At 40.1% G+C, this 22,693-nt stretch overlaps 2 protein-coding genes across 3 annotated transcripts in view; both read right to left on the bottom strand.

The window, feature by feature from the left end:
- Positions 1-12,535, bottom strand: part of sipa1 (signal-induced proliferation-associated 1) — a 30,057-nt gene extending 17,522 nt beyond the window's left edge. The window contains exon 1 of the mRNA XM_078787560.1: positions 11,938-12,535. The gene's annotated coding sequence lies outside the window, so the exon portion shown is untranslated. The remainder of the gene's footprint in view (positions 1-11,937) is intronic.
- Positions 12,536-14,474: 1,939 nt separating this feature from the next.
- On the bottom strand, positions 14,475-22,354 carry LOC131138170 (histone acetyltransferase KAT5). Of its 2 annotated transcripts, XM_058086874.2 has the most exons (15): positions 22,286-22,354; positions 22,139-22,205; positions 21,101-21,169; positions 20,883-21,019; positions 20,414-20,476; positions 19,009-19,179; positions 18,865-18,939; positions 17,659-17,721; positions 17,185-17,433; positions 17,011-17,100; positions 16,790-16,930; positions 16,625-16,718; positions 16,394-16,553; positions 16,226-16,307; positions 14,475-15,940 (listed from the first exon to the last, which is right to left on the bottom strand). In XM_058086874.2, exons 1-15 carry the CDS (start codon positions 22,313-22,315, stop codon positions 15,806-15,808), a joined length of 1,626 nt encoding a protein of 541 aa, XP_057942857.1. In that variant the 5' UTR covers positions 22,316-22,354; the 3' UTR covers positions 14,475-15,805. The 2 variants fall into 2 exon arrangements, with proteins under 2 accessions (XP_057942857.1, XP_078643833.1); XM_078787707.1 differs by lacking the exon at positions 20,414-20,476.
- Positions 22,355-22,693: the final 339 nt, after the last annotated feature.

Below are 22,693 nucleotides of genomic sequence, written 5' to 3'. Positions count from 1 at the left end.
GGCAAGCGCGCAAGACCTCATCAAACGGCACCATCAAGGGAACTTACCAACTCTAATACTCTTGTGTCATTTATTCTTCTGCCTGTCTGTCACCAATTATATAAAATTGAAACCTGCCTCCGCTCTCAGTAACGCAAGGTTACTTCCTGTCAAGCTTCTTCATATGCATCTAGCGCATGCATCCTGAAGAGCAGGTGCAGCGGCACACACACACACATATTCAAAGAATAGATGTCACACCAGTCTGCTGTTTCCTGTCCTCTTAAAAAGACACAGAGGAAGCTTTATGGTTTGCAAAGATGCATTTACAAAGAACAGAATACAGAAGCTGTGCAATGTGTCACAATGAAAGGCTTGAGTCGTGCGACGAGATATGCTAATGTGACGAGGTGTTTACATGCAAGCTGCTAATGAGAAAACAGTCAGAGTTGTAGGCTGAGAGCAGGAAGTGTTGTTGACTGCACAGTTTGGCCTGGCTTGTGTCCATGTGGACTGTTGATTCATAACGTTTGACTCAGCATTTGGGCACCTACTGCTTTGTCATTTACTCCTTAGTAACCTTGGTCTAGGACAACTGCTTAATACGTGTAGAATAAACAAAGTAGATAAAACACTAAAAAGAGAACCCTGCATTTGCGACCAGATAATAGTATGCGACCCGTATTGAGATGACAAAGGACACAGTTTATCCTTCATTGAAGTGAGAAGTCAATGGCCACACAGTCATTTGAAGGTGTATGATGCCACCAAAGAGGCCTTTCAGAAACAGGGTGGTTAGTGGAGTCCTGTTATACTAACACTGTCAATGCTTAAATAACCCGCTATAATAACAAAGTGATTTCCCCGATTAAATATATATCTATTTCTTTCCGGCTTTTTCAAGAACAACAAACTGAAAATGTTTTATCGTCACCATGCATGTTCTTACTAAACAAAAGTACAGTTTTAATGCCGCTGAGCAAAAGTAACTGACAATTTTACTGTTTACATCAATATAAATGTCATAGATTTTGAATTAAACCTTACAATTTCAATAACATGCAACATTAGACCCAAACAGACTGACCCAGAAGCGAAGTAAATGTAATTTTGGGGGTACTTTTACAAGTAAAAATAAGGGATTTCCATAAAGTCTTTGCAGTTTACTAAATTTAATGCACTAAAGCCAAATAAAAAACAATGTGTGTCGCTCTGCACCACTACATAGCTACCTTGAACTCAATGCCTTTGACAAAGCACATACTGTATGCCCGAGCTTCTTAAGACCCCCATCCCCTTCCCATAAATCAGTCCTTGTTTCCATGGCAACACGTCCAATGCCAAGTCTAAATGTGGTATGCTGTCCACCAGGACTTTGTGGTAACCACCTCAGCCCCAATAGTTGAAATGTTGAAATGAGCTCAAAGACATGTCACAACAACAGAACATGGTGGAATTATTGGCAGCAAGATAATGATAGAAGACAATTCATTTATTTATTGCTCACAAAAAAACACAGATAAATGACCTTACAAATCCATTCTGAATGACTTAGCAGGTACAACGTAACAATTACATATATTTTTTTTAACAATAACTCAAAGAAAACATTTAAATTAATGTTAATTAAACAAACATCGTCATTGCCCTTTTCCTACACTAATTAATTGATGGAAAGTGACCACAAGATTAGTCTTTGGAATTGTGATTTCTCATTTTCTTTACCATTACCACCTTTAATCCAAATTCTATTCCCTCACTATAATTCCCTCACAATGTTTGTGTGATGTGTTAAACCAAAAGGTACAGAAGTGTGTGACATTTATATGTTAAGTAAAGAGGACGACTCTATTTCCTTTTCAACTCTTTATACAGTTTATAAAGATTTGAAATCCACGTTTGTATTTACACTGTTTAATCTGTTTGTGAGCGCTCATAATCATAATCAACTTCACAGGTGTGCCATATCAACATGCAGATTAGACAGCATGATTCTTGCACAGCCTTAGCTGGCCACAATAAAAGGCCACTCCAAAATGTGCAACTTTACGGGATTTACTGAATAAATTTTCTGAAACGACTTTGGAGACGGCTTATACTCAAGAAATGAAACAAACTTAAGGACATTAAAAGAGAATATACTAAAGTACAAAGCTACAAGTGCTGCCTTCCTGCTCTGCTCAGGCCACCTCTGGAGATCACATTTATACTGTCTGCAATGTGGCTTCATCGAAAATATAATTAGACAATTCACTTTCTTGATTACTTGCCTGTGAATAAATCAGTAGCAAATACGCAGCAGTAAGAATAAGCATGGCAAGCACTGTCAGTGCACTCAGTTTGTCTCCTGTCAGTCTGTAGTGTAGTGGATGATGGGAAAGGAGAATGGCCCCTCTTGCTGTCTGAGCCACAAGCCTACCGCCGCATCAACATTAACGCAGCTACATCTTTTTAAATAAACCAGAGGAGGAAGTGCACTGAAGAACACTCAACACTTCATTGGGTACACATGCACAATCTCATACAAAAGGCTATATGTAGAATTCTGCTTTTACAGATTATCAGAAATGCATGGATGGATGGATGCATAAAGCATGTGTTTAATTGTGAACCTGCTGGTACCAGCAGTCTTCTCAATAACATCCAGGGTAAAGGGCTTACTGCAAAAACAAAAAAGGAAGTTTTTATTTTTCTGTCTGCTATTACTTTGAGGTTAAATTTTTTTTAGCAATAAGTCATCAACATACAGAGTGAAACAAGACAGACACGCACACTCGCACCCTATTTGGGGAAGTCATGGTCGCTTGACAGAGTATTTCACACCGCAAGAGTGCGTCCTGTGAAACAGGAAGAGATGACTGACATTTGAACTGAGAGAGGATGAGTGTCGTCATCACTCGGTCTCCACACCTTTTGACTACACATGAAGAGCTAACCACAGCTGAATGCAAGATGATTGTGTGGCCATCTAATCGGCTGATCTGTTTTCCCTTCAGGTGAAAATCAGCTTAAGGGATTTACTGCCATTAGATGTGATCGGTAACAAAAGTAAAAAAAAAAGTAAGCATGCTTTCTGTACTCTGTACATTAAAATGTCTACTATTACGCTACTTGGTGGAATCAAAACTGCGGTCTTCCTGTTTACAATGCAGTGTTGAGGGTGTTTTTTTGTAGTGAAGAGCTGCCTCACCATCTTCTTGCGTCTAAAAAAAAGAGATTGATTTACGGAAATCTAAAACCAGCTCACATTATTGATCCTACACACGACTGTTACATTAGAGGTCCGGTTGCACCTCTGCAATGCTGCTCAACCTTTTGACACTGGCCCCAGCCTGGTGGCGATGCTTTTAGGTAAAGTAATAGTAGTGTATTAATGAGACTGTATCTGACGGTCCAATTCAGTCAAAGCCTCCCTCCCCTAACAAGCCTCAACCTTCTGGAGCCACACTGCGGATGGTGAACTGGCCCGCTTCCAAAAAGCTGTTAAGTCGATTGCTCTGCACTACTCTCTCGTTTTCTACCATACCGAGGACAGTATCTCTCCCTTTCTGTCCAAACCATTTGCACATGTCAGTCTGAATAATGGTCCCCCCAAGACACATGGATGACGCCGCCATCCCAGTGTGCACCTGAGCTGAGTGGAATATTTTAAAATAGGACGTTTGTCAAGATGGTAAAAAATTGTGTATGCCTACCACAAGCCTGTCATGCTGGCAACAATAGGTTCCAAAACCTTTCCTCCTAAGTGCTTTAAAAATTCAATACAGCACAGTATAAAAGGGTTAGGCCACCCCTTGCTTACTCTTTGACCATTTTCAAAGCAGATGACACACAAATATTACTAAATTCTACATATTTTGATGAGGATTTGAATAAAGGTGCAGATACAGGATACAGGTTTGAGTCACCATAGCACCAATGGAACTTTGAATCTTAATGCTGAAAGAAAGTCATCCCGTTTCCTCACTAAATTAATTATTTTCTGTCACAGAGGATGACTTCACCATTATGGGAATCTTGTCACGGTGTGTTATTTATGTTCTGTTTTGTTTCCTGTGTGCTTTTTTGCATTTTGGTTTGCATTTTGGTCAGCTCTCTCCAATTAGTCAGTGTAACCGTGCCATCTATAAAGCAATTACTGCGCATGAGTGTGTGACATTACTTTTTCATTAAAACAATGTCAACAATATTGATATTTACACCTTCAAAAAGTACCGTACTCTATCCACATTACCAGACAAAATAGGCCATCCTGAAATCAATGCTGGCTGAATGGTGGCGATGCAGTTTGTTTGTGTTGATAGAACAGACGTTGTTCATGCAAGCTCACTTTTTGCATTATAATAATCACTTGGCCAGCCTCCATATACGGTATAGTCATGTGCATGCGTATCGTCGGTTTTCATCGTCAAGTTGCAGCAGCTGCATGATGAGAGAACTGTCAGTCAAACTAAAGGGGAAACAAGCTGTTTCTATAGTATTGTGGATATTAATACCTAAGTTCCTGTAAAACTTTTTTTTTTTTTTTTTAAACGTTTCTCAGAAAAAGCCATTGTTTCCACACTGGCCGTTGTACTCTTGGTAAAAGAAAGTACCTCTATTGTTCGATATGGATTTGCCATGACATCAACATGGTGTGCTGGCAGAGCACTACCACTTCCTGTGTGTCTGAAAATACACCTTGTGGAGGGATGGAAGTCAATGTGTGCCGACACTATCATACAGTGTTCATGGATGTGGGACACTGTCCTGCTGACAGGAAGAGCAGCTGTCCTTCTGCAGCCGCACACACATACAAACGGAGGGCCCTTCATGTGTACAGTATGTGTACGGGTGACAGTGAAAGCAACTGACCCTCGACTTGATGACTGCATCTATTATGCTGATCTTGAACACTTCTCTTGTACTAGTCATGCTGCACCAGCAGCAGAAGAGGAAAGTACCATCCCACTACTCAACGCTGTCCTTATACATAGTCCAACCAAGGAAGACACACCGCCCCCTTTGCATCCTCTTTGTTTACACGTTAACAATAATAAAGCAGAGTGCAGTGTAAAATGACTACAAATGTGCAACAGTATTGTTAGTGTGATGAAATGTTTCTTTACTGATGAGAGGTTTTCATTTGTCCATTATGATTCAAGACAGGTAAATTGCTGTCATTATTTGAGGAAAGTGACTTCTCTGCATCAATAACTCCTGCTGACTTTCACAGGGTGTTTTTTCCCCCCATAGAAGTCGTCAATTGTACTCATGTAGTGTTGAAACCCCTGTTCCTTCTAAAACATTCACATTTATCTTGATCTTGTGTGACTATCAAAATAACAAAATGTAATAAACAGCTTATAGAGCAGCGTTTGCTGAGCCAAAAGGCTAAAATAAAAAGGATAAATCTATTGAGGACTATTGTATAACATCATGATATCGCAATTGATGATGCTTCCACACATAACATAAAAAAGGAGAAAACTAAATATAACGTACCCTTTTTCAGTTTTGTTATTGGCGCAATGGTATTTTGGTATACTATGAAAACATGTGCTCTTACACCAAATCAGTCTGCATGAATACATTCTTCCATGTATCCATCATTTTGCTGCACTGTGAGCAGCAATGTGTGAGCAATTTTCACACAAATTTCATGGACTATTTGAGGGGATGCTAGCTATAGCTAGCAAGTTACACCTCCAAGCCCTCCGGGGAGCATCGCTGGGCATTCTTCCAGGTGGCTGCATTTCACATTCCCAAGTTCCAGCAATGGCTCAACTTTGATATTTAGTATAAATTGTGCTCCTTTTCAGTCACTGTAAAATGGAGTGTGTTTTCTCGGCTCCACTGGACAATAACGACAGCTGGTTAGCAAACACCAGAAAAAAAGTGGCCTATGCGTTTTATCTTAGTAATTTTGCTATGAGTTTAAATATATGCTTATTTTTCCCCAATTTCTTTGGGGATGTGATGTCATATGAAACCCAGAAATCTGATGCTGATGCTCTGATGACATAATCCAATTGCTTTTCTGTTCATTATCGCTCCTTTAATTGACCAATATGTCAATGCATAGTCGGTCTTTGTGTTGGTGTATATTTTCTCATTCACAGCAAATCTACTCCTTCTGGCCAATTATGGTGCTCCACATACCTTTTTTTAATGTATAAAGCAGGCTGACGATCAAAATAAACGTCACGTTAAATTAATTTCACTGTGAATCTTAAGATGCCCCTTCATTTGCCATAATGATTGCATCGCGACTCGGTGCAGACAGATGATGCAGCAGTGAGTTGAAAGCATCTGCTGCGGCTGCTCTATCCTCTTTGCATGTGAGCAAAGCAACTGCCTGCCTAATAGAGGCCCTTGTGCATTAAGCTGACAATCTATTATTCTAACAAAAATGTATTTTTACATTGGTCTCCGGGCAGGATGTTTTGTGCCCTTTATACTTGCAGCTAGTTGGTGGTGGTGGTGGTAGTGTGCTTTCTTTCAGTGGCTTGGAGTGGCCTTGAGAGCACTTTCCTGTGTAATGGCAACGTGAACAATGAGAAGGACTTCCACAGCCTGGCTTAATGGTTAAATGTATGTATGCATGGGGTTATTGAGAGTCTCTAAAAAGAGGTTAAGAGGTGTTTAACATAAATATACAGGATTTTTAATGGGTTTGGCTATATAATGCCATGTGCAATATGATAGTTTTGTGTGGGCATTAAAAATGATGAAAAGCTGGGATAAACAGAAAACTTATACTTTGCAGCTTCACTCAATCACGATTTTTTAAAAATATATGAATTAATACAGGTAAATATGGTCTGTTAGTCAAAACATGCATATTTAAGCCAATATTACATATTTCTTAAGCATGAAAATTAATTAAAATACAAAAATAGGAATCAGGTGTATAAAAGACTTATTGAAGTTGACGAAATGCAGTAGTCTACACTGGTCACTAGGTGTCATCAGTAATGTGGGATCATACTTCATCCCCACAACAACTGGCTTTTATTGTTGGTTTAAATGATCTCATAGCAATCCAAATAATCAGTGAAAATCCCTAATCCCATAATAAAAATGAAAACACAGGCTACATTTGTGGCAATTACCCAAGAAAAGCTAAAACTCAACTCTGAACCCCTGACCTCACGTCCTGTCTGGCTGTATTTCAGGTCCAGTGGGAAGACATTTATATCAGCACACAATTTGTCTACTATTGGGTATTACAAGTAAAGGTGACTATGGTGTGTTATTTCCTATGCAAGGGGATCTAATAATGTTAAAAACAGTATTTGGAAGGTAGTGATCGATTTTTTATGCTCCAACTCTGAAAATATTCCATTTATAAACAAGGAATCCTAATCATGGAAATTCACTTACAGTAAAGTCTCGTTATATTGATATTGTCGGGAGTCGGAAAAAATATTGATATAACCGGACTGTCGATATATCCGATCCTGCACCGAACTGCATTAAAAGTGGGCAATAATGCACTCGACATTGTTCTATAGTATAGAACAATGTCGAGCAGCTTAAATCAATCTTTGCTTAAGGATTTCAATACCAAAAAAGAACACGGCGAACGGCTGCTTCCAGTCAACTTTATTTTTCACACTTCCACCACCAGAGCACAGCACACACACCGATTCCCGCACTTCCTGGTTGACAGGTCATGCTCAACCCGCCCCACATAGCTGGCCAGACACATGCCTGCAACAGAAGAACCAACTGCGGTCGTGGTTTCTCTCGTGTGTATAGAATCTATACACACGAGAGAAACCATGAACGCCAGCATGTACATATGAAAAACAGTGATTATTGCAAGCGATAAAAAGATATCTGAATACAACACAATTAAATACATGTATTTGTACACTTGTGTCTTCGTTGGAATAGGTGTGTATGCTATGTCAGTTGTTTCTTCTGTTGCAGGCATGTGTTTGGCCAGCTATGTGGGGCGGGTTGAGCATGACCTGTGAACCAGGAAGTGCGGGAATCAGTGTGTGTGCTGCACTCTGGTGGTGGAAGTGTGAAAAATAAAGTTGACTGGAAGCAGCCGTTCGCCGTGTTCTTTTTTGGTATTGAAATCCTTAAGCAAAGATTGATTTAAGCTGCTTTTGTATCGATATAAGCAGACCAAATTGGCTGGCGGGAGATGAAAAGGGCATCGTAGTAACCGGATTATCATAATAACCGGGTATCGTACTAACGGAACTAATTATATCATAAAAGACTAGAAATTTGCCGGGAAATGAAAATAGTATCGTAATAAGCAGTACTTCGATATAACCAATATCGATATAACGAGACTTTACTGTATTACGGTCTGCAACCGTCTCCAGTATATCTTACATGCATATTTTTGGAAAGTGGGAGAAAGCCAGAGTACCCAGATAAAACGCAAGCATGTACAGGGAAGAACATGAAAACTTAATAATTGGGAGATTCGAACCCTCATCTACTGACTGCGTTGACCAAATGGCGACCCCTAGACTACCGAGCGGCCAAAAATTGTAAATTATTTACTGTAAATATGCGTTGTTTTTATGATGCTGCATACTGTAATTGTTTATTAATGTGGAAAACTGAATTTAAAATGTGTTTAGTAACCATATAATATAGGGCCCTTGGACTATAAAAGACACACACACTCTACTGTATCGAAATGAAGCCTTCACAAAGATAGCAATCGTCCCGTTTGATTGACACCATTAGAGGGGTATTCATAAGAACTGCACTCAATTATCTAGAAAATTGTTGTTAATATTTTGGTTACAAAACCTGCCTGGTAACCTCACCAAATCTGAATACAAAGCTGACACCCCCCCCCCCCCTCACTCTCGATACAGAGATACCTTCAGAGTTGCTCATAGTTTCCTTTCTATTGTGGTTGTGTTCAAGATTGCTAATTAATGGCCGCACTAACTGTTTTAGTAGTCATGGTGATGATGGGACGAACCATTACAGCTCAAGTTTATTTCCCCTAAATGTGACTCAGTTTTAGTGCACAATGCTGCTCCAAGGCATCATCAATGCTCAGCACAGAGCACACCAATATTTACAAAGAACAAACATAAGGTAGTTGCAATTCCAGGGAACTTCAAATAACTTGACAGGTGCCTTTGGGGAGTTTAAACACTCAAATTAAGTGCTCGGCTAGCCTTCTGTAACCGAGAAGTGTACATGAGTGTGAAAGTACGCTGTGTAGTAATCTAGTCAGTGTATTACTTGCATACAACGTGGTGACTGCACGGAAAAAGCACCAAAAACACTCAGAGGAAGAAAAACAAGTAGTTACACATGAATTGATTACATATAATAATGCCCTTGCGCAAAAAATATATGTAATATCAATGTCGGAGCTGCAAATAACAATTATTTTCTGGCAACGGCGTTAGACCCTAGACCAAGAGTCGCCAACCTTTACCATCAAAAGAGCCATTTTGCCTCCTCTTCCAGCAAAGAAAAAATAGTCTGGAAACACAAAACATTTCACAACCTTTAAAAGCTTTAATCTTTTTGACATTTTACCTGTTACCAAAAGTGCAGACTGCATGTGTAGGTCTGTTTGAAAATAATGTCATTAAACACACGCTTTAAAAGCCCCTCAGAGTTCTTCATAATCGGCTCAACATCGCTTACATCACTTGACTCATCACAGGCAATTCAATATGTTTGCGCTGAATTAATGTCATCAATTTGCCTACTGGTTGTCTTTGCATTTTCAGAATCATTTCCTGTTTTTTTTTTTTATTCCGAGAATGGAGGTGCTGATATTTTATGAACGATTTGGTCATGTATTCTCCATCTGCTTCCTCCTCCATGCAATCTCCATTGCAGCCACAATGCTAGCAGCTGTAGTTGAGTTTGGAATGTTCATCCATTTCTTGAAAGTATGTTCGCTCTACTCAACCTTCTGTAGTACAGTAGTCCCAAAATTGTACCTGTACGCCCATTTGCAGCTGGGAACTTTGCGGAAAGTTTTTTTTTTTTTTGAGAATGTCTTTCAATGTATATTCTCATTAGCAGTCATAACACAAGGCATTGTAGATGCATTGACAGAATTAAATGCATTGGCAGTAAGTCAGATATTTAAACTATCTTTAGAAAAAACTTCTCTTCCACTTCTGTTAAAAAAAAAACAAAACACAGAACTTGGTGTGGGAGCCGTAACAAGGAGGCTCACGAACCGCATGCGGCCCTGGAGCCACGAGTTGCCAACTCCTGCCTGAGACGGACCAAAGCTACAAACCAAACGCAAACAGCTCGTGGTTTGGTCTGCAACATTAGAAGTGGCCGAGTAGTTAGCATGTTGGCCACACAGTCAGGAGATTAGGAGGACCCTGGGTTCGAATCTCCGCTTGGGCATCTCTGTGTGGGTTTTCTCCGGGTACTTGGGGTCACTCCCACATTCCAAAAGCATGCAAGTTAGGTTAATTCAAGACTCCAAATTGTCCATAGGTATGAATGTAAGTGTTTGTCTATATGTGCCCTGTGATTGGCTGGCGACCAGTCCAGGGTGTACCCCGTCTCTCGCCCGAAGACAGCTGGGATAGGCTCCTGTATACCCGCAACCCTAGCTTAATACCCTTTTGTATTATTGAAATGCAAGGCAAATCGTCAAGATGCCCAGTGGTGTTCTATATGGTGGTCTATGACCAAGCATTATTTTGTTTATCATGTTTTCCAGTATGTGGATTCAAAATTGAATGTGAAAAATATTTATAAAAAAAAGAGCAGAAGAGTTTGGCAACTGACAGAAAACAAAAACGGTAAACGGGAAGTTGCACAGAAACAATGATTCAGAAACAAATGGAAACATAGTAAATCGAAACGATAATGGCATCACATGGCATACATCCTAGTATATCATAGCTATGTTTAATAACCACATGGATATAATGCTGAAATTCCACATCATTGGGATTCTAACAGTGCGTGCAAAACATCAATTTGTTTTCCCTCCTTAGTGAGTCCGTCCATCATGTCATGTCAAAATGCATTTTGCGGCTAAAAACCTTCATGTCAAGTTACCACAATGAATAGCACAGAGAACGAGAGGGAGAATGCGGCTCAATGTAAATTAAATGGCACGTCCTTTGAGTGGCCTGGCTTATGTAAGTGACTGCTGCTGCTGCTGTTGTGTCTCTATCACTGCATGCTAGGTCCTGCATCCCTGCATCTTTTCTCCCTACAGCATCATTTGAAACCCTGTGGTCTCTCACACTCACACAGCCCCATCCTAAATTACTGAGAGGAGGCGAAGGGGGGTTGACACCTGACTCCAGCAGCCCTCCTTCTCACTGCCACCTTGAAAACAATACCCCAATTCTGGTTGTGATTTCATCATTGTCTGCATTCATATCAGCATGTCACCTTCAATGCATAGAAATACCTGGCAAATCAAAGATGGTGGGCTTTTTTGTTGTTATTTTAGCTTTAAAAATAAGGATTAGTACTCCTCTTTTTGTCCAAGCTACCTCAGTTCATCCTGTCTGGCTCCAGCCTCCATGCACCACACTGCAACGATGCTTTTGCACTGACTCCTTGACTATGTCATAGCGCTGTTTTTTTTAAGACAATTGGGCCTCACAATGGAGAGACAGGAGAGATGGGGGAAGGTGGGGGAGGAGGAGGAGGAGGGCCAGTGATGAAATGCGACAAAGGTTGCAAACTGGATTCAATCCCTCAGTGTTGAAATGATACACAAGGAGGTTCTGAGTGGGGGAGAGGCATGTTAGCTCATGGGTTCTCTTTTAAAAACTCAACAGTTGATGCTGATAACTGGGAAGACAAAAGATGATCTAGCATGAGGCTGTCTATCATGAATTGGGTTCGGACTGTGTGCATGCCAACACACACTATAGTTGTGTATGTGCACACACTGCCAACCTTGTGCACCCACTATATGTCATAAAGGACACGGCCGAAGCTGGAATGTGAAGAAGACGGGGGGGAAAAAAAGCCTCTTACCTCCAACATTTCAGCTCAGCTCCACCCGGCCTCGTTTCATCCTCTTCCTCTCAGCCGACTCCCTCCCCTTCTCTCCCCATGGCAGCATTTTTCTGCTATCTATCTCCACACTCCGGCCCGCTCACCACCTCCTCCTCTTCAGTTAGTTCCTCCTGTCTGCTGCTCTCTTCCTCTGTCCCGAAATAAAGAAACAGCAAACAATAACACACACTTCCCAATTTGTGTGCCTCTTTTTTGCTCGCCGAGTCAAGAGGCAGGTTGATTTGTGCTGTCCTCCTCCCTCTCGTGCTGTGCTGGTTCTATTCCATTCACATCACACTAAAGCCAACCCCCTCTCTCTCTCTCTCTCTCTCGCTCTCTCACACACACACACACACACACACACAAAACACTAACACACAATTTAGCCTAAGTCTCCTCCCCCCTCCTCATCTCCTTGACAGAGTGGGGCAGCAGTGGTCAGCTGGAGCCAAATAAATGATTGGGGATATGTGTGCGCATGTGTGTGTATTTTGTGCAAAGGACTGAGTGATGTCACTTTAAAGTGATACCATGCACAAACACAAACATGAAACGGTGATGTAATGTGTCACATCCTGCAGTCAGTAAATGAATCATGGGGGCACGTCATCACATTAACTCGATTTCAATACCTAAATTCAGGTTGTCTTTTCACATGGGTTTCTTTGTGAATTAGCAGTATTAATTAAGCATCCATTAAAAAAATATATTTTATACATATTTGAATTTTGTTGACAAGCAGATGCAATATTGACTTTTTAATATAAATGTATTACAGAACAAAATACTTTAATGGAAAATCAGATGGTCTGTGAACCATATGCTGCACTTCCAAATTGGGATTGTTTGGCCTGGGCGGAGGTCTGCACACCGCTAAGTGCTATTTTAATGTTTGCTTGTTGGCAGGATTACACAAAAACTATGCCTACAAAACTTTCTGCATGGGTGGGGCACGACCAGTATCCAATATTGCAAGATGGTTTAACATTCAGTGAATAATGCATACTGTAATAACATAATAGCAGGTGGTGTATGCACACTGGACCCGATTCTAGTTTTCACTGTGACATTTCTGCACAGGCCAGATAAAGGCTAAAAAGAGGGCAGAGGTTTAAAAAAAAATGTTGGCGTGTGTGTGTGTCGGTTTGTTTGTTTGGGGAGACCTCTGTGTACTCCCCAAACGTAGGAGCTGAGATCATTGCAAACAATGCTCAACTTGCTAGAGGACGGTACATCTTCTTAAAAACACAAACCTGTTCAATTTGAAATGAAACATTTAATGATATTCAATAAAGGGAGGGCCCAGTGTTCAATACACCCCCTCCCACCTCTTCTTTAATTACTCTACCCAGTCCTGCCCTGGTTGGACCATATGGCCGTGTGTGTTAGCGGGTCAGCAACTCTGGTCAAGCACAGAGCAGCGTGGGGCGTGGGGGGTCGGGGTTTGGCAGTGGGGAGGGAGGAGAATGGTGTTGGTGTGTCGTGTACAGATAAGAACGTTAATAAAAAAAACACACAAGCACTACTTGATAGGAGCTGGAACACATTAAAAACATGCATACCTTAACAAGGATTGGTGCACAACTTCAATCTGTAAGACAAACCATGTAAATATGAATGTAAAATGTTTGTTGATCAACTTTATATTTATCCTAGTTACACAATTTATAGACGGGGAAGTCTAGAATATTGGAAACAACTAACCACAATAGTAAACATTAACATTTTGGATATTGCTCTTGTGTTGGATCTCATTAAACTGTACATGTAGTGACTGATCCACCACTGTCCATAACAAAAGCCTCACATCCCATCAAGTGAGAAAGGCCACAGCTGGGTGTTCTCTGGATGGGAAAACTGGCATGAGCAATTTGCAGATTGTTTAATACTGAATGACTAATTTACTTACTAATCCTTCCAGTTGTAGAGCTCCAGGCAGGACGAACTGTTCCTGGATGAATCCCAGAAAAGCAGATAATCTTTCTACCTGTCAGAGATGATTGAGATAAATGTATTTGAAAACAAGATGTGATGTGTTTCTGGCTAATACTGTAGATCAATGTAAGCGTTACATCTTGCGTCACAACAGCTTTAATCCTACAAAGCTATTGTTATCAAAGGATACAGTCACCACAGTAGAGTCAACCTAATCTGTGTCAATTAAAAAAAAAAAGTCAACAAATATGCCAAATAGCCTACATGCTAATTGGGATTCTACATTGCTGCTTCATTAACAAACACGAATTCAAATGAAGATTGAAAGCATTATTTATGTAATTGTAGCGAAATATGGTACTTACAAATTCGTTTGCGCGTTAGTTACATGATACATTCCACTTTTTCTTACAATTTGAGCCTAAAATTGCGTTTAAACGCAAAAATTCCCAAGTGCAGTACTGCCACCTGCAGGTGATTAAGCAAACCGTGACGTCATGTGACCCCGGCGTCAGTCTTACATCGTAGTGCCGCCACCTGGTGGTTGTTAGTCGCACTGCGATTATGATATTAACACCAAAAGACTTGACTGTTAAATGTGGCACATAAATTCACATGGACTCACACGTTCACTTGTTCGACGAACTCCAGCTGTCTTGCTTGAAAACATCTGTCAATTCCAAAAACTTCCGTAAACATAAGTCAAAAATAGATTACATGAAGCCACATTTGAAGATTTGGAAGATGTTTCTGTCAAGTTTCCAAATCAAACTCAAAGACTCTAAACTAAAAGTGATGCACTGGTATTACTTGAACAGTAAACTCTATGGCCGCTCTCTGACAAACAAAACCACACGGTGTATATCATTTCTCTTTTCCTATTGTGCAGTTTGTTTACAATATGTAAAAAAAAAAATGAAGTGGACACCACTGTGTATCAAATTTACATTGTTCTAACAGTTCAACATGGCTTATGTGTTCTAAGTGTACAATCAGATCCGGTATGAACAGTTACACGGAGCATGGAAGTGATTCATCTCATTGCACATCACGTTTCAAAGGTAAACATAAAATCACCAGCATAGTGGAGCATAAAACTATTACACACAAAGAAACGGCTTGGTTCAACACTACTGTAAATTTATGGTCTATGCTGGTGCCTTAAAATACAGATTTTTTTTTAACTGCCTGCATCTGTTAGTAGAGTTGAAACATTCTGCAGCAGGGAACTACTTCCACACTTCCGAGGAATTTGGTGACTCAGACCATGAAAGATACCATCAGTCCAGTGGGCTTCCATAACGTTTAGATGAATCAAGTTAGTCGACAGTATAGGGAGAGCTGAGCAGCATCGGAAAGGACCACTAAAACACACTATTAAAAACATGACAGGAGTTCACAACACAGTATTAGGTCTGGCATTATTTCATACTTGGTTGCTTGGTACTATACATCTCGAAAAAGTAATAAAAAACTGTTGCCGGGCCGCTACATCAACATTGCATTGAAACAGATTTTTTTTTTTGCACTTAATAAACAGGGCTTGAGAGAAAGATGAATATTCAATTGGCTAAAATATTTTTCACTGTAGGTACATATTTCCCTGCTGCACTCAAGCCACTGTACTCCAGAATCTGTGTACAGTAAGTTTGTAGATGTTGAATACTACTGAACACGACATGAATTTAATGTGAAGATGACACGGTAGAGGGAGTGTTGCAGATTTTGATGACAGTCACGGTTCACAAGTCTCTTTGAGAGTCCTAATATATAACGAATATTCACAATAAAAGCTTATGCAGTTCATTTTTTATACTTATCCTGGGTTGAGAAAAAAAAAGGGTTTCTGTATTAGGAAACCTTTATCTAATCCCAGCTTCACATCTGCTGTCCATGTGTTATGATGGGGCCTCTACCACTTGCCCCTTTTGCTCCAGTCTTTTGGTGTGAAATGAAGACATTTTGGATCTATGCGCAGGTGTCTCTTCTGCATGGCTCTTTCATGTCCGTCCACAATGTCCTCAGACAGAGTCAGGATGTACTGGCCCTGTATTAGGAACACAAATGGGGAAAAAATGTTACTGAAGGAAAATAGGAGGTGGCAGGTTGTATCAAAATGTGAATTGAGCACTATTTGACATCAGAATGTCCCTTTGGAGAAAAAAAAAACTATTAAAAAGTAAAAAGAAAAGCAGAATTCCAACAACCCACATTAACTACTGCTAACAGGTTCCATGTCAGCTACTTTATGACCAAACAAGAGGAACAACAAAGCATTGCTCTCTTGTGATTTACTTGTTTCATGTGGTACTTAAAGGAGATTGGCCTTTACCTTGTAATAGTTGATGAGGTTGAGGTACTGCAGTGTTGAAATGACATCTTCCTTCTTTACGCTTGTGATCTCACTGATCTCACTGCAAGGTGAAAGACGTAAGCTGTCATTAAAACTGGGCTTATGGGTTTACATTTGTATGTTATCCAAATGTCAACATTGACATACTTAATGGTGATCTGCGGCCTCTCTCCATTGTCTGGTTTGAGGTCCATTAGAATCTCCAGGATGGTCTGGGACCAGTAGGAGCGATAAGACAACAGGCCCAGATCCGATAGTGGTTTCTCGGGTGTGCCCGTCTTTCCTTCCACCTTGGACAGCTCGTAACCTGAAGCACAGGAAGGAGCACAAAGTGAGGTTTAGGATAACAAGTCAACAGCTCTTCAGACTTGCACTTACTAAACTCGATGAGCAGCTTCCCGTAACCTCTCCGCTGGTATGGAGGCAAAGTAAGGATACAGGCCACATTATAATCTTCTGTTGACTCTTTTTCCTAAAAAAAAACACAGATGTTTATTTTGGGGGATTGCAAATGTATGAGGATTGTTCCTCAGACTTGTGTACCTTAGAGAAGTACCCCACTATGTGGAAGCCTTTGGAGTCATACTCTGTCATTACGTAGAAGAGAAAAGGGTCTGTGTCGTAGTAAAGTGTTTTGTGGTCCAGGAAACACTTTGCAAGCAAACACAAGTTCTGGGAATAATTCTAGAAAGATTCGACAGGCATATGGAATCAGCAATAATGTAGAAAAGAGAAATGCAGTTGATGAAATTTCCAAAACTAACTTTGTTTTTCCTGCCGTCAATCTCAAAGAAAGAGATGGTTCCTTTACGGTAGATCTCGTTGCCTGGAGGATGTCTGAGGTTACATTTGGTCTGACAAAAGACAATCAGAGAAAAAAAAAATCAGACTAAATACACTTAAATACTTAAATTTCTTTGAAAAGACTGGTTGATTACCAAATGTCTCTGCAGACACTTGAGACTTTTGAGGTACTTGAGGCAGAATTCACAGAGGTAGAGAATGGGCAGCGACGTAAGTTCCTGTGGGTACGGTGAGAAGTACCACGGTTTCAACCTGTGACGCCCAAGCTCAATACACTCAATATTTTTCATTCGGGTGACGATGTCATCATGGCTACGGTCCGACACCAGACTGCCCGTCATGCGCGGAGCGGACGGGATACCGTCAGAGCTGTCCTGTGAATCCTGGGTGTAAAACAATATGGACATTTACTCAACAATCAGTCTGCATTATTTGCATCAATTGTGTTCCAGTCAGTCTGTATTGTGAATTTTTTTTTTTTTGCGGAACATGTACAATCACAGTGATTGTACATGTTACCAGCAGAACTAGATTTGGACCCGTTAGGGAACAGCTTCATTTGGCAGCAACAAACAATCACATTGGCAATAACAGGAAATCAAACAGACCTCTGGTGGTGGTAGAAAGACACTGGCACTTTGGGGCTTGTTATACTGCAAAACCTTTATCATCTAGCAGAGAGAGACACAAAAACACGGGCTTTTGGAAACTAAAAGGGAATGTGATTTGTATTTGACACTGTCAACACTCTATATACTGGGGAAGATGGAGAGCAGTGTGTCAGTCTAACATTCTTGGAGTGGATTATCAGTCTTGATGCTCAACAGTGAGGCTGGACAATTAATGAGGAGGGAATAGAGCACAGCAATATGGACGTCTGACCATCTATGTCTGGCCATTAGTGAAGACATTAACGTTGGTGGACATGTTGACATGAGTCTAAGTTCTAAAGGTTTACCGCCACACTATTACGATTGGGGAGTTACAGTAAACAGAGCTTCAATAAGGAAATCCAAACATTCAAACAAAAGCAAGCTGTGAGTAATATCATGAACACAATTATGGGCAGTACATATAATTTGCTCTAAAATAAATAGCTTCATTTTGTCTTCTTTCTGAATATATTTTCAGTTTCTTATATTACGACAAGGTTCTGTTTTCAAATGTCATCTGCAGTCATAGAACTCCATATACAAGAAACTGAACATATAGTACATATAATTGCAAATTGTAAAAACATATCTGTAAAAGTAAAAAGAGTAAAATCAAAGCTTATGTAGAATGTTCATGCAATAACCAACATTAGGTACACATCTAATGAGATCCAATACAACAGTGAGCTAAATAGAGGTATATTTCAAATTTGTACATGCACCATACTGAAACGTACATATTGCTGTTCCCAAAATGTCCCCAAGTAAATAAATATCAAAAAAGAGAATGACATATAAAGAAACCCTTTGGATCTCATTAGATTGTTCAGGTGCGGAAGGCAATGTGACACAAATGAGGAAATGGACATGAATGGTAGCCTTCAAATGTAAACTGAAGCAAATTTAGAATAGAAATATTTTATGTCTTATCTGACTTTTAAGGCAGACAGTGTAAGCTTTAGGTATTTCGAGGTTACAATAACATATATTATTTTATATTATAATCTTTTTGGAAGAAACACATTTACAGAAACCATTTGACGGCCAGGTAAAATCCATGCTTGCAATAAGTGTAAACAACAAATGCATATAAAATCATGCGTTTACCACATGTAACTAGCATGCAAAATACAAAAACAAATTCGCCACCGAGTGACGTACCTCGTCAGTAGCTCCACAATTAGCTTTCCTTTTCCTGCCAGGCTGAGAAGGTATGAGTCTTCGAGCGGTCCCGTTCTACAAAAATAAAAGGAAGGCATTGTGAAAATGGCAAAAAATATTCAAGGAAATGTGGATGCTCATTACTGTTGTGAGGGAAGAGAGTTGCTCATGGTCTTCTCGGGTCTTGAAGGTGTTGGTCTCTCTTGCAACGGGGAAAACAGACGCCTGAGAGGCCTCTGCTGAACTTGGCAGAGACGGCACTGGGGGAGCTGGGGGTACCTGCGTCACCAAGGGGACCGTGTCCACTTTCCTCTTCTGTGGTGAACAAGAGTTGCCAAGACGATGGGCTTCATTCATGAGTAATGTAACAACATGGCCGACCAGCAGTCGTGTGCACTTTTGCAAAGCAGTTACTCCATGTCACGTTGGCCCGTTTTAGGTGACATCAAGGAGTACAACCTGCAGCTTAATATGAACTGAGAACGTGTCTGATTAATGACCACAGCTTATCCAATTAAACAGATTCATTTGTTTTGGTTGTTTCTGGATTGAATGGAAATTGCACCTTATTTAAATCTGGTATTAAGATGCGCTAAACACAGATCAGCTACAACTGCAAAAAGGTTTACAATGCCACCTACAAATGTAGCTGCCGTTGCTATTTTTAAATCATAATCAGTCAATTACAGGTGGTCCTCGGTTTGCAGTATGCCGTGTTACACAGTTACGTAGTACGCACGCCCATAAATAAATTCAATACTTAAATTTGCTCCATATATACACGAGATGAGCTCGCAAAAGTTGTAAAAGCACAATGCGCCATGGAAGAATACACTATGTGCTCAATATTGGCTGCACTTGCTCCCATCTATTCAAGATAAAAATGTCATTTTAACATTACATTGACGTTGTAGGGATGACAAAGATGTTGCGCAACAATCTTTTTGTGGCAAGAACAAAACAGGCTGCTGTCATCCAAGCCAAAACAACAGCACACTCATTTTACATTCATACTGGCAAAAACGTACAAAAAAAACATGAAAAATCAAAGGAATGAGACGCACACACAGCAGCAGGTTGTGCTTGACAGATTCCGCGCTGTACTTTAGTTATCTACTACTACTAGCTACTTAAGTTATCCTTTGTAGTTGTTTGTAGCATCCTAACAACATCAAAAAATGTAAAAGAAAGACTGACGTTTATGATTTTGTTTTAAATGAAAATAACTTTTGCGACCTTCCAAATGATTTTTAAGACATTTTATGAGATTTTAAGAGAGGTTACCCTGACTTACACCACACTCTACGAACGGACTTCATACAAAACCTGAGGAACACCTGTATACATGTGTATGCAATTTAGTAAACACTCCCTTTCACGATAAAATACTATTTGCAACAAAAGTATGCAGTGCATCCCCTTCTTTTCTTCTTCTACATCAGCACTTCCATACAGTGTAGCCTGAACTGTTGACAATGAATGCACATATTAACACCAGGCGTAAACAAGGTCTTTTAGTTTTTGGGTAATGGGTAAATTCAAGTTGTACCGGAGTGGGGAGAGTTTTGCCTCTGGAAGGAGCTGTGGCAGTTTGTAGATCTAGACTCTTCCTCTGAATTGAACATAAAGGAAGAGAAGCATGGGGGTTAACTGACATTCATATGGGCCTTGAGGTTATTACTCAAGCGGACACTGTACACACAGTCCTACCTACAGCTTTTAGTCATCATCAACACATTAGTTGTCATGAAGAATACGGTCTCCGTCAAATCTCAATGAACTCACTTTAAAGCGATAATCATTTGTTGTTTTTCCTTACAGTTCCCTCTACTAAGTTGCAGTGTGATTTGCAACGAAGACTAAGCGTATGGAGGTACCGTCGTGACAAATGACATCACATTCCTTCAACGTCTAATACAGCATATGCACTATACAGACATGCATATATCATTGGGAAATATTTGAAGGCTTCCGGGGGTAACATTGTGTATTGCCTTCATGAATAGATGTCCACTCACCACTTCTCGCTCAGGTGAACTGGGCCGCGAACCTGGAAGACCATTCTTTGTTGGCGTTTTAGCTTCCTTCTTGGGAAACTGGAGCTTTTTCATGTCCAGCCGGTCCGATGTGACCCACTCGTCCAGACGCTTGTTGACTGTGAACAAAATACATTAAGATTTTGTGCATCTTGGCCACCTGAGCGGTTTGAAAATTATGCAACAAAACACATACTCACAGTCAATATAGTGAACATAGTAGAGCTTCCTTCCAGAGACTTCCTTTACACTTAGAATCTCGGCCAAAGCTAGAGGACAAGACAGACACCCGAAAAAAGCTTAAAATGAAATTTACAGCCATCAACATGTCCCACAAAAGAGGCAAGTAAAATATTTGGTGAATACATTCATGTTCAAATACAAGAGCCATCGTTACAACTATAATAATAAGTAAATAAAATATATAAGAATATGATCTGAAGAATATCATTTAAAATTGTGAAAGTAATCTTTCTCGGACAATACTAATAACGGCAGAATTTACTCTTTGTAGAACACCATTTTTAAACACATTTGTGGCAGGTTCATACATATGCTCATAAGAAGTTTCAAAATGCACTATTATTTTTGCAACCAGATGGAGTTGCACCTTAAAAATAGCGCACATGGGTGCGGATGTCAAGCTGGACCAATGTAATGCATAAACGCCTTTAAAATGGATACAAAAACAATTATACCAGGAGGACACTGGCTAACACAAATAAATTTTATCATACAATACCGTCTCTCCTTTGTTATTTTAATATTTATTTCGAGAATATGCGATTAGTGTAGTATTTATCATAACTTGTCAAGCGATATGGTTGCTGATGCTGATGCTGCAGCCAACTGTCAGTGGACGAGACGTGTGGTGATGCTAGAGATGTAAGTACTAAATAGCATCCTCTGATTTGCCTCATAGAGAAAGCAAGCAGCATAAACACACTCGGAGCAATACAACCTAAAAGTCAATCATGTAATCGATCATGAATAATATTTTTATTAACAGTAAGGTAATATAATTCTGACTCGTCTTAAGTAGTTCAAATTCCAAGCTACCACGATTTAGAGCTGGCTAACTGAGATAAAAGTGTTGTGTAGGTGGGCACTCCATCGGATTCAGGGTATGCTGCCCCTCTGGAGGTGTAACAACGGGGCGGGTTGTCTTAAAAACAACTGGGGTTCGCTTGTTAGCATTAGCTAGATTAGCATTCGAAAACCAAGCGAACAATACTTACGCCACTCGTCTTCGTGTTCCTGGTTCTTACGAAGAACAGGAAGGCGACAGCCTTCGACGATTTCGACCTGTCAAATAAAACGTGTTAATTTATACACCTACGGTGCACAATTACTGAAAAATAACACAACACCGCTAGGCCGCCTACCGATGATGCGCTGTCCGCCATTTTCGTCATCGGTGCGAGCTGGAGCAGGGAGTTGTGGGAAAATGCCGGTCTACGTCAAAGGTAATAAACCAATCAAGCAAGACCGCGTGCAGTGAACGAAGGTTGGTAAACGAAACAGGAAACGATAGGAAGGTATGTCAAAGACGAAAGATAAACGTCAGTAAGACGAGTTGATATTGTTGTCTCTGTTTTACCACGGAGTATTAGGGCCACATTGAAAACCAAATAATAATCGAGATGTTATTGATTGCATCCCATCTGTGATTTACATATCTTGCAAAAGAAATTGAATGGCATTGTTTATACTGTTGTTTTTCATTTGAAAAGCACCACTGTGCATCAAATCCCGTAAAAACGTAATAAGTTTGTATAACTACTACATTTTCA

This window comes from Doryrhamphus excisus, linkage group LG21 (genome assembly GCF_037039965.1).
Source record: "Doryrhamphus excisus strain RoL-2023G ecotype Guam linkage group LG21, RoL_Dexc_Guam_v1.1, whole genome shotgun sequence".
Taxonomy (NCBI): domain Eukaryota; kingdom Metazoa; phylum Chordata; class Actinopteri; order Syngnathiformes; family Syngnathidae; genus Doryrhamphus; species Doryrhamphus excisus.
The sequence above is the reverse complement of the archived record's forward strand: the minus strand, read 5'-3'. Positions and strand labels throughout refer to the sequence as shown.